General features: G+C 28.9%; 2 protein-coding genes across 2 annotated transcripts; one reads left to right on the plus strand and one right to left on the minus strand.

The window, feature by feature from the left end:
• Window positions 1-1,815: 1,815 nt before the first annotated feature.
• On the minus strand, window positions 1,816-4,684 carry LOC8276918 (heat stress transcription factor A-4a). The gene is made up of 2 exons (XM_015723409.3): window positions 3,463-4,684; window positions 1,816-3,230 (listed from the first exon to the last, which is right to left on the minus strand). The coding sequence occupies exons 1-2, from the start codon at window positions 3,685-3,687 to the stop codon at window positions 2,151-2,153; spliced, it is 1,305 nt and encodes a 434-aa protein (XP_015578895.2). The 5' UTR covers window positions 3,688-4,684; the 3' UTR covers window positions 1,816-2,150.
• Window positions 4,685-8,984: 4,300 nt separating this feature from the next.
• LOC8276919 lies at window positions 8,985-12,960 on the plus strand. Its single transcript, XM_015723411.3, has 6 exons — window positions 8,985-9,171; window positions 9,881-9,994; window positions 10,089-10,341; window positions 10,622-10,736; window positions 10,887-11,036; window positions 12,786-12,960. Exons 1-6 carry the CDS (start codon window positions 9,079-9,081, stop codon window positions 12,820-12,822), a joined length of 762 nt encoding a protein of 253 aa, XP_015578897.1. The 5' UTR covers window positions 8,985-9,078; the 3' UTR covers window positions 12,823-12,960.
• The last annotated feature ends 231 nt before the right edge of the window (window positions 12,961-13,191 follow it).

The raw sequence follows: 13,191 nt of genomic DNA on the forward strand, positions 1-13,191 counted from the left end.
TGATTCTAGAAAAGCAATTTTGGTACAATTATTACTAATCATAACTGGGGTTGGCCCGTCCTCCACCTCCCGAGATTCGAGAAAGGCAGTAACTTTTATCATCAGATTTTTTATAATTTCCTCGATATTTAAATCTGAAAATTGACACCGATAGTCACTTCTTTATTGACATGACACACCTTTCTCTTTTGCGTATTAGCACCAAATCACCAACTGATAATATTATGATAATATATCTAATTTTGTTAATGGACTAAACTAGTTTGTTAAGAAAAAAAAATCACATATATAAAGTTAAAAATAGTTAAACCACACACATAATTTTTTGTATATTTCCTTAACAAATTTTTATAATTGTTTTACGAAAAAAATTTGATGCTAACTAAAACTTTCCTGTAAAAGGCAAGAGCATTTATAGTTGGAATAAAGAAGTTTTGGGTTTAAGCTTTTCCGTATCGTCTTCTTCCCCATGAGGCAATATATCATGGTTTCTAAACCGTAATGTATTATGGTCTAACTAGGTTCCTCACGTGCATCTTTTTTTAATGCCCGGTTTTTTAAAATAATTTATGTTTAATAAACCTACACTAAATATTCATTGTTTAAATATTAAATATTTATAATTTGCTAATTTTATTTTGTTGAAAATATATTTATATCATAATATAAATATTTACAGTATAACTTTAGTTTGATTTTTTTTTTTTACTACTGTAAGGATGATTTACGTTATGTCAATGTTATATATATATGTTAGAAATGTCTGCTTGAATCAATTGATGAATATCCATTACCAAACTAATGATTATTGTGCCTATCAATGATAAATACTTATGTTTATCACAAAAATATTAATATCCATCACAAACACAGTGAATCTAACTTTCGTAAAGAATGAATATCCTTTTCATCTAAAAATAATATTTCATAGTAATTTGAGAAACGGATATAAAGTTATGATACTGAATAAACAATAATCAATTAATGAACATGCAAATCATAAATGATAAACATTCCTCACAAAATCAATAAATATCTAAAAATTGACAGAATGAAAAATAAACATCACAATAAAAATGAATATTATACCAACGAATAATGAATACTAAAATGAACTCACAATAAAAATGAATATTATATCAATGAATGATGAATACTAAAATGAACTCACAATAAAAAATGAACATCACAATAATGTTCATCATAATAATATAACTTTTTAGTTATGAAATTATTAATTATATATAGATGTAATTCTGGATTTGTCAAATACATACAAGTTAGTTCCCTTCAGTAATAATGCAATTTTCTGAGTATCCGAAGATATCCTAAAAATTATATTATATTAATTTTAATAAAAGTTTACTTATTATTTATTAAAAGTATATCAATTTTTAATTTTTCTGAATATGACTAACTAACTTTTTTTTTTAAAATGTTAACTATTAGATTAATTTTTAAATTTTATTTACTTATAATATAAATTTTTATAAATATATAAAAATCTACTTAATATATAATTATTTAATATAATATTAATTTTACAATTAATTTTATCAATAATTTAGAGAAAGGAAGCAGCTAATCCCACAAAGCGGGAACGTTGTCCCCGCACGTGCAAGGTACTTCCTAGACCACAAAGAAAGCACATTGGTCCAGAGATCGCGATTAAATTGCGCTCCTCTGAACAGGATGATTAATCTTAATTATTATAGCCTATGTACTATTGAACCTCCTTGAATGAAAAAGAAAACAAGATCTTGCCCGCAGCAAGGACTAAAGTACAATCATAAAGCCAAGGTGACCGGAAATGAATTTCTGCAGAAGAGTAATTTATTTATCCACATCTAGATTTCTATTCAAAGTGAAGTCACACTATCCTGTACAAGAAGCTAGTTTACAATCAAACTCTCCATTTCTGACCATACATCAACTTGAATTAATGTCTTGAACATGAAGCTACTATTGCCTTATAAAGCTATAACCTAATGGAACAGCACTAGAAAACAATATTGTACAGAACATCTTTAAACATTAAAAGGAAACCAACCTGCAATTATCTGCTATGCACTACAAAAATTCGATTGAAAACGAGAATCTATTATTTGCTACATGAAAAAAGCAGTTCTACAACAATCATGCTTGCATAATCAAGTTCTTTCAGCTGGTGCAAGATGCTCCATATGTTTTGTAAGATCATGTATGCCGTCCGTGTTCCACCAATGTCTATCACCTGTTCTATTGTTAGCGTCTGCTTGCTTTGACTGATTTTTTTTGAGTTCTTGTATGCTAGTAGAACCAGGGGCCTCAGTCAGGAAATATTCCCAGAAATGATCATTCACTCCAGGCCGCGCGGCGGTAGGATTTGTGGCCTCTACTGCTGATTCTTGCACAGCTTCATCCACAGGAGCACAAGCAGGCTTGAAATCTGCATCGTGGTCGGAGAAACTTGGTGGTGAAGTCTTCAAGTTGTCGACAGGATTGATACATCCAGCTAGCTCTGGAGATGAGGGAATGTCCATAGAATGGGGTGAGGAAGGAAGGGATCTTGGGGAACAAGTATCTGCATCTAGTGATGATGCACTTAACTGCCGAAAAATGACAGGAGAAGGCGGTGATACTATGCGAAAATCATGCATATCCTGAGCAGAAGTTTCTTTTACCCCCAAAAGAAAATTCTCAAAACATTTTATGGATGAATCCAACTTATCAACTATCTCAAAGTTCAATGTTGAAGCAGGGGACCTGTCAGGATTTTCTTTCGCCAATCTCCAACCTGGGTTATCTTCCGTGTTGCACTCGCTACTGAAGTGATTAAATTCCAGTAGTCTTCTCTTTTTGTTATGATAATCTGATTGCTGCATGAGAGCTGAGGCAAATCCTGGCTTCTTTGCAAGTTGAGCTAAGCAGGAAACCAATTGCATCTGTCTGCGTTCCATGCTCACCAACCTCTCACCTAATGACATAATTTGACACTCAAAGGCTTGCTTCTCCATTTCATTTCTTTGTACCTCCATCTGAAGCAAGCTTTTATCATGTTTTAGTCGCTTAATTTTCTCCTCATATTCCCTTTTTTCCAAGTCAGTCAGTGGAGATGTATTGCCTTGATTCTGCAAAGAGTGGCTATGAATTGGCTTGCGTCGACGGATGTTACTTAGAAGATGTCTCTGCCCTCTTATAAATTCCTCATTACCAAACTCCCATTGATCAGGATCAATCTTCCTGAATCCCTGGTCAAGCACAAAAACAGAATAATTTCATTATAGAAAAAAAAGACAGTAGATTGTACCAGTGCGAGACGCAGAGCAAGAACTTTAACAAATTATCTAGACTGCAAGGCAAAATAGTTGATTGCCAAAATATAAACTCACTATAATGTTCCTGAAGCCAAACATCCTTAAAAAAGAAAAGATAATACTAATTTGCACAAGGATTAAGGAAGAACATGAGAGCGCAACTTACATAAGTATTAAGCTGCCTAACAAAACTGGAGAAATTATTGTGCTTGAAGTATTTTGGGAGCAAATCTTGAGCAAATTCAGGTGGATTCCACACAACAAAACTGCATCCAGTATGACTCCAAGAAACTATAGAGCTGGTCGATGGATCATCTACCATCTCATATGTTTTGATTAGAAAGGGGGCTGGTGCATTAGAAGAACTACTACCACCATGTGAACTCTCCATTCCTATTATCTGTGTATGCCAACAGACTCTGATTCCGCTTTCTTGTAAACCAATAAAGCTCCCACTGATTAAGAAATTGAACCAAGTTTGACAAAGATCATAAGATGAAAATAAAACCCAGGATTGTGAAGGAAAATTAGATCCTCACAAAGAGAATTATAAAACTAAGATATGCCCGAGAATTGTATTTCTTAGATACTATCATAAACCCAAATCACAGAAAGCTGAAAACAACTGAATTCTGTCAAATTTAGTGAAAAACGATACTGGGTTTGATTGATTTTGTATCAAATGCATGTGAATACTGGAACTGAGAAGATTAAGAAATCAAGAAAGCTATGTCATGCGACCAAAGAATTAGAAGAACTTGGAGAGGAAGCAAAGAAAGACAATGAAAATCAAAGGTTTTGACCATTAAGCCAAAGGCCTTCAATTTTGAAATCTGAGACCAGGAAGGGATCCAGAAGCTAACTCTTTTATTAACTTCTTTAAGACCTGTCAAGAAGTGAAATATACAAGTAAAGATTTATTAAATTTTCTTGAGAGTTTTGAAGAGGATGATGATATCAACCCAGTTCTATTTATAATACAACACATACATAAATATATATAAATAGAGAGAGAGAGAAGTGGTCATAGTTTTGGACAATGGAGTGAGAGTAATGTAATAGTTGGAGGTTTGTCTGTCATAGATAGTGGTGGTGGTGGTGGTGGTAAAAGGTTTGACTGCAGCCATTGCCCTTTCAACTTTCAAACTTCAAACATGGGGAGAGAGGACCAGTCAACACTTTCATTTCTTTTATCATTATTTTCTTTTTATAATTTTTTTATTGCATCCCCCTTTAGTAGAAAGTCAACAAGTCTAAAATCTATACACCTCTTCTGTCTGTAAATTTTATTTTTTAAATTATTTGTATTGCTACCCTTCCCAATTTGATAGATTTTCTTCTTTTATAGTCTTTCAGATTAGTAATTATAGCCAATTTTTTTACTAATTAATATAATTATCATTAGTTATAATTAAATTTATTCCTTCTTATTTCAAAATTTTAATTTTTACTGAATAATATTTTGAATTCAATAACTAATAAGTGTCTACTGAGAAATAATTCATCTAATAAAATAAAAATTTCAAGAACAACAAATTAAAAAAAGAAATTCCTTAATTCATATATAGAATAAAAATTGATTATTAAAATAGAATAGAGGGGTATCCTGTTGGACCAATAATGAAAGATACTGCTCCCTCTCTCTTTCCCTTACTCAAATATTGGTATGAGGCATCTCCGTTCTGAAATGATGGCGGATCTTATTAATGGATTTCACGAGAAAATTCAATTTATTTTTATTTATTATTATCATGTCATATGCTTTTATAATAATAATAATAATAATAATAATTATTATTATTATTATATCATTTATATGAAAAATAAAAAAAAGTTCATGTGTGTTCGGAATCAATTTCTATTTATCTTTAATAATTCTATATATCCGATTTTTTTTTTAATTTACTTTTTAAAATTTTATAATGCACTTTAAATTTATATACATAAAAATTAATTATTAGACACTTATTATGATTTGAGATAATGTAATTTAACATAATAAAATAGACAGTTAGATTTTATATACCTTTTTTTAAGAATTTTAAGTTAAATGATTAAAAAAATTATATTAGTATATTATTATAATCGAAACAATATAATTTAAAACAATAAAATAGACAGTAAAACTCATTATAATATATTTTAAGAAATTTAAGTTAAATGGTTAATGGAATTGGATCATGAGATAGGATAGTATTCTCTTTTGTAATAACCTGTTCTATTCACCTATGAAGATTTGAATTGAGATTTTATTATTGAAAACTTGGGTTATTGCTTTTATTGTCCTCAAGGAAACATGGTCAAAAGTGTATATATGCATCAGAATCAGATGCCTTGAAGATATACACATACAATGTACAGAAAATACTTTTAAATTTACCTTGGGAAGCAAGGCAGCCTGGTCATTTTGCAACATGATGCATGTGCTTAAGCTATCAATACCAAACCTTCAACGATATGGCATGGAATCGGACATTTTATATATATATATATATATATATATATATATATATATATATATATATATATATATATATATGTATATATGTTCTATTTTTATTCAACATTGAGAGTTAATTTAAATAATTTAGAGCGCATCATATGCAAAACACTTACAAATGATAAAATACTATTTCAAAATTTTTAATACAACTCCATATCTAATAAAACTCATATCTTAATTATGCTAGAAAATACTCTTAATAACTCATCTATACGTTCTTGAATTTGTTGTTATATACATATATATTAAATGATAAGAATATTTTCTAGTTTAATTAAAGTTCAAATTTTATTAGATATGTAGCTGCATTAAAAATTTTAAAATAGTGTGTCTAATTTAGTACTTGCAAGTGCATGAACTATTTTTATAGTAAAACTATAAATTCATATCGAGATTGATCTTTCAAATAAGTATGAGATTATTATTATATAGATTAATTATCAATACAAAAACACTAATAGAAATTCTAAACTCTCTAAACTAATATTTTAAGAGCATATGATGTTTATAAAGTAATAAAATAAACTAGTAAAGTAAATATCTACATGATAAAAGATAGTATTAACCTAGCCAATTACTTCATAATCTCTTTATTTTAATCTTAAATATATATATAATGAATTAGATATTGATGTTCATTTTCCTTTAATTGCTTAAACTAATGATGCAACTAAAGTTTTTTATACCAATATGATTGAAATAAATATGATGTTTCTAATACATTCAACATAAATATTTTCAAAATAATAATTATTATTAAATTAATATAATGATTAACCAATAATAATAATCAAAACTAATAAAGATATGAAAGCAAATAAATCACTCATTAAAAAAAATAACAAAGTTCTTATATAAGTAAATAGGCTAAACTAAAAACTTAAGAAAACTAGCTTAATATATTTAATCAAATGATCAATAATAATTAAATAGAAAAATATAAAAATAAAACTAAAAATTATAGTTATTTCTAAATCCAAAATTTTCTTCAAGTTAAAAAGACGATTGATTCTCACTCTTTACTTTTTAAAAAATTTCTTAAATCTTGAAAGAATAACAAAACTAAATCTAAAGTGTTTTGAGAGGATGAACTGCAGAGAATATTGCAGAGAGATGAATAATAAATAGTTGCAGATGGAAGATATAGCAGAAATCATATAAGAGAGATATCTTTTGCTTTTTTTTTTTAGATCTATATCTACAGATATATATATATATATATATATATATATATATATATATATATATATATCTTTAAAATTAAAATAGAAAATGAAAGAATTTACACAGTCAATTTCATTTATAAAATTTTTATTTGTATAGAATGCAGAGAATATTGCAGAGAGATGAATAATAAATAGTTGCGGATGGAAGATATAGCAGAAATCATATAAGAGAGATATCTTTTGCTTTTTTTTTAGATCTATATCTACAGATATATATATATATATATATATATATATATATATATATATATATATATATATATATATATATATATATATATATATATATAAGAGTCTTCCATCAAAATAAATCTCCCTAAAGATAAATCTATCTAATAGATAAGACTATAGATATACTTATCTCCACCAAATATTATCTCATAATAACTCTTAATATAAATTTTAATAATAATACATAATAATTAAATTACCCCTAGACATATAAATTTCAGCTAGGCTTTGTAAAATAGTTAGTTCACACTTGACACAAACATGTCCAATTAAACTTCTTTTTAAGTATTATTCTCTATATTTTCCCTCTTTTAACTAATATTACTTAAAAATATATAATAAAGTTTAAGGAAAAGCATAAACACTTATTTTTACTATATTATATGTAAAAAATATATTATTAAATCTCTAAAATTTTCTAAATAATTAGAAGCTATATATATATATAATTCTTCGAGATAATTATGATATACTTATACAGTGGTATCATAATGGACAGTCTTAGCTAGGTTTCCAATGAAATACTGTATGCATATGAGTTTAAAATTGGAAATCACTTATATAGGATTCATATCTAAAGTTAATTGGACTAACAGTGGTGCATGATTAAACAAAGTCAAGTCTCCAAATATTGGAGGTGCTTCTGTATGTCATTTTCCTTAGTCAGTCAATAATATACATTGATTAGTTGAGGACACTACTGGTATGTGGAGTTTGGATAATTAATTGGCCATTAACCAAAAAGCTAATTTCATGTTTTCTTCAGATAACAAAAGCTTTTCCTGATTTCTTATTTATAATTTTCAAAGTACAATAAAACAGAAACTCAATCATGGCTTTATTATTATTATTATTATTTATATTCAGCCTTGTTCTTATTATAAGACTTTCAAATAGGTATAACCTGGGGCTTACTGGCTTTTGTAGTGTCTGTCTACTTTGTGTTGTCAATATTTACTCTTTGATGAATGAATAAATGAAAATTTGTCATTTGGGCCCCAATGATAAAAGTTTGGATATCTTACACTCCTCTTTAAGGAAGCTTACATAAAGGTTGCATCTCTTACCATTTGATAAGTACAATTTTTCTTAATTCTCCAAAAAGATTAAGAAAAAAGAGGTTTCCCTTGTCAAAATATTTAATTCCAAAATAAATTAATAATTCAAATTCAAAAGAACTAAATACAATTCAGTATAAACCTCCAAATAACAACTGAGATGCATGTCCAATCCATACCCTTTTTACAAAGTGCTTCATTTACTTGTTCTGAATAAGATTTTAAGGATGAGTTAACTTGGTTGTACAATTATTATTATTATAAGAAAAATAAAATTGGAAACTTTGTGCAGCTCAATCATAGAGAAGTCCTTTTTATTTAAAGAAAACCTTGCATTGACAGCCTCCAAGTCTTTGGCAGCTTCTTGTTTACCTATGACTCAACTACCTCTTTTCCTGTTTCATGTTTGAAGAATGATTTCATATTTCAAATTATAAACTTTTTTTTTTTTTTTAATTAACTGCCATTCATGGGCTTGATAGCAGGTTTGGGTCTAAAAACTTTACAGAATCCAGCACCAAGACCCCAAACAGATATTTTTTATTGAAAGTTAAGCCACTGGCAATCAATATTATCTTCTTAAAGATATTTTGGGCTCTTTGGTCCCACTACTAATGTTCCTTTTTCCCTACCCAAACACATATATATATTCAAAAAAAAAATCTTACACTACTTTAAAACTGCATAATCCACTTTGATATCTTGCATCACATACTCCTTTGTCCATCCAAAACATTTCAAAAGATAACAGATAAAGAAAAATAATGGAGACTGAAGCAGTGAGAAGAAGAATGAACATGATTGCTGCCCACTTTGCCCCTTCTGAAGATATGTCTCCCACTCACCTCCTTCCCATGGTAACTTAATATAGCTTTATTTTTTAGTTCTTTATAACAAATTAAGCCTTATTATTATTATTATTAGTTCATTTACTTTGTAACTAAAAACTTTATCACTAATGGATGGTAGCATTTTATTAGCCAAAAGTTTATATTTGTGATATTGGAGACTTAAACAGTATGTTTGTAGAATTATACGCATTTAAATATTTTGTTCTTGATTGAAAATAAAGAGTTAGGTAAAAACTGAGGTGGGTTTTGAATATACTGGATAAATTTGAAGTGTAGTTTAAGACTTTCGGTATAGCAGATAAGCAAACCATGTTAGAAATTTGCACCATGAGAATCTGCAAGTTATAGCATTTAGTGTTGGTGAACTTGCCAGGCATTCATAAATTAAAGTCTTCAAAAAACACTGGCTCTCTTTATACAAATTTTGTCTGAAATAAATTAGACGCAAGAGTTTTTGAATTTGGTTTCTTGCAACATCATGCCACTTCTGGCAAGATTTTGTTTCTCTCATTTCTTTTTTGTTTCTGAAGTTGAAACATTGAACATCAGCAACTATGAGTTTTCCAAACTTGAAACTTAGCTAAATAAAATTCAACTGAACTGGATTCTTGCATGTTTTTGATTTTCCAAACACATTAGCTAGTATTAGTTCATATCCTAATTCTTTCTCCAATTGACTTAGTTTTTCCAATTTGTTTTGTGTTTGTTATCTCAGAACTGCAGCAGCAGTTTGAATTTTGTCATGCCAAGGTATGATAATAGAATGTATTTCGCACGTCAAGGTTCTGCTTCTCAAGCTTTCTTTATGAGACAAGTTTCAACTGAACAGGTGCCTGACTTTAATTATATGTGTATATACCATTATGTTTCTGGGTTCCTATTTTCAGGAGTTATTTTTTAGTATTTCTGTTGTGCTTTAACAGTTGAGCCAGCAGGGCAGCCCAGAAAAGCCAGGAATTCCCTTCAATTGTTCTGCCTCAGAAGCACCATTTTATTCTAGGCCAACAAAGATGGGGCAAAACTTGTCAAATGCTGAACCAATCCAGTCTCCAGCTAAAGCTTGCAAGTCATTTGTGTCCAGTGACCTTCCAAATTTTGCAAGACCAAGTACATGTATTGGCAGAAAGAAGCAATCTGATTCCAAGAAGAAAATATGTTCCCCATCACAGACTAATGGTCAGTAGTTTAATTAAAATTAATTAGGATATATATTCTTCTGATTCTTATTGGCTTAAGGATTTAAAATAACTAATCAGTAGGTCGGTCAAATAAAAAAGCTCTAATACCATATCAACTAACTACTTAACCTAAAAAGACTCACCTGTAAAAACATTTGCTCCTTCTTTATCTCTTGTGATCTCTTATACTACAAGTCTATCAAACAAAAAGTAAATATGCATTTGGGTTGTCTTACCCCACTTCAGTCATTTATTTACTAAAAACTTTAGAAATGCAGGAATTGAGTGGTCACCAAGGATGGATGTTGCAGAATCTGGACGCAGTTATGTTGTGACAGTCGAACTTCCAGGAGTTAATGTCAATGACATCAGAGTGGAGGTCAATGACCAAAAGTAAATTATTTCTAAACAGTTAACCTTTTCTTTTCTTTTCTTTTTTTCAAATGTGTCGATTGTTCATACTTTTTTATTTTATAGCATCTTAAACTGGAGTTGATCATGAGTTTCATTTCCTGTTTGGTTTCTATTTTGGCTTGCTGTCAGTTTAACAATAATGGGGAAACGCTCCACTCAGAGCTGGTCCAACGATTCAATCTCAGCATATCATAAGAGAGAGATTTTACAAGGGCCTTATCAGGTTGTGTGGCCACTTCCCTCCAATATCAACAAGGACAGGATCTCTGCTGAGTTTCTGTAAGTCACACCTTAGATCATTCCATTTTCTTGATTCTTTCAATGCTTACAAGCACTGCATAATCTATTATTAGATTGTTTATAGATTTATGTAAGTTAATACATTTTTTTTTTCATTAAAGCTTGATGCATGGCCAGCTAGAAAATATGATATCGTTATTTATTTATATGCATTTTGATACTCACTGTTATTAGGAGGCAAGCACTCAAGATCTTTCTAATATTTGCAAGTGAGAATATGGACTAAGCAACTTTTTAATTGGCAATTGTAAAGTTTATAAGGTGAATTGGAATGTTAGCATCAAACTTTTGGACCTAATAACCAATTGGTATTAATACCTTAATTTTCTTTGGTATTAGTATTTTTAATTTTATTTTAATTTAGGTTACCTATCATTTTTTTTTTCTGTCTATTTTTGTTGACATAGTCTTTAAAAATGATATGTTTTTAATTGATTCGACACATTAGTAATGTTAACTCACTAATAAGTTATCTAACTAAACAATTAGGGTCTATCTTTATTTTTTTCTATACTGCACACGTTTGAAGTGGACCACATGTATTTAGTAAGATATGTTATTAATAAATTGATATTGCTGATGTAGCAAATCAATTCAGAATTTCTATTTTTGATAGTCACGTCAGCAAAAATAAACTGTAAAAGTTATAAATACTCTAAAATTGAAATAAAAATATAAATATTGATACCAAAAAGAAAAAAAAAATCAAAGAAGCCCAAAGATTTAGTATCAATGGAGTAATTTATCCTAAGATTATGTTACTCCACAGCTTTGATATGAATGGCAAACATTAAGAACCCGGAAAAGGTGTTCCATACAATCTAGAAAAATTTTGTGCATTGGAATCTTTTACTAGTAAAAGGTAAGAGATTCAATATTTGCCATGTTGTGTGAACATCATTCTGAATCATTACCTTAAATCCATTCCATAGTTCATAGTTGTTTTCCTTAATTATTGGTTCCCTTTCTAGATGATAGTGAATCCTGCTAATTTTCAAAGAAAGAGAAGACAAAATAACAAGAGAAAATTTTAAGGAAGAGAATATAATTAATTATGTGTCAATTTGAAGTCTTGAACAACTTGGTTAAATGGTGGTCTGAAGATATTGCAATATTTATGTCCCTCACTTGACTAGACTTTATGGACCATTGTCCAATGACTCGATGAAGAGGGTTTGAAATTCAAAGGCCTTTCATGCAATTGTTGAGGGAAGAAAAAGATGAGTATTTTCCCAATCATTTTGTGGTTTGATTTGTTAAATTTTCTTGCATGAATGGAAAGTTGATTGGCTGATTAAGGTTGACTCTATCCTCCAAATAGGCAGTTGGTGTCTTAGTGGATAAAGAAAGTTATGCTGTTTGAAAATGTGAACCATTCTAGAATCAGAAAATAGACTCAGTGGTATGCACAAGGGTGGAAAAATTTGTATCAACATGTTCTAAAAGTAATTTGCCATTATATAAATCAGATACATTTGGCAATTCATTGATGTGATCAGTATTGATTAGTTTTCTACTAATTATTTTTGGTTCTAATTGTCGAGGAATTATTTTATTTTTATTTATTTATGGATAGATAAATAAATATGGGCTGCAATACGAGTAGTTATCTTTTGATATAAAAAATAAAATTCACTTAATAGATTTAAAGGTTTTAAATTTTTGCTTCTTGATCTTGAATGCTTGTGATTTCTTAATGTGTGTATCTGTTCTTTGCTATTGGTGCAGGGATGGGATTTTAGAGATCATTATTCCTAAAGTATGAGGATTCACTGCATACACTACTACTTCACTGTGCCTGCAGGGTAAATTATACTGATTTGTACCATAAAAATCTCATTGTGTATATGTACTCATCATATACTGATATAATTAAATAACTAGTAATTTATCTGAACTAAAACATTTGCTTGCCTGCATAGCCAATTGTGATTTTAGATAGGCAGATAACAATTTAAAAAGTTGCTAATTTTAATTATTAAATTTTTATTTCTTAGAATTTTAAATATTATATTAAAAAATCCAATTCAAATAAAAAGTTAAAAATTTCATATAAAAAACGACCATAAAAGTTAAAAATTTCATTTAAAAATTTAGAATAATATTTATAAAGTCCCAAACTAAAAAGTTTTTA

The sequence above is a fragment of the Ricinus communis genome, chromosome 5 (genome assembly GCF_019578655.1).
Source record: "Ricinus communis isolate WT05 ecotype wild-type chromosome 5, ASM1957865v1, whole genome shotgun sequence".
NCBI classification, from domain to species: Eukaryota; Viridiplantae; Streptophyta; class Magnoliopsida; order Malpighiales; family Euphorbiaceae; genus Ricinus; species Ricinus communis.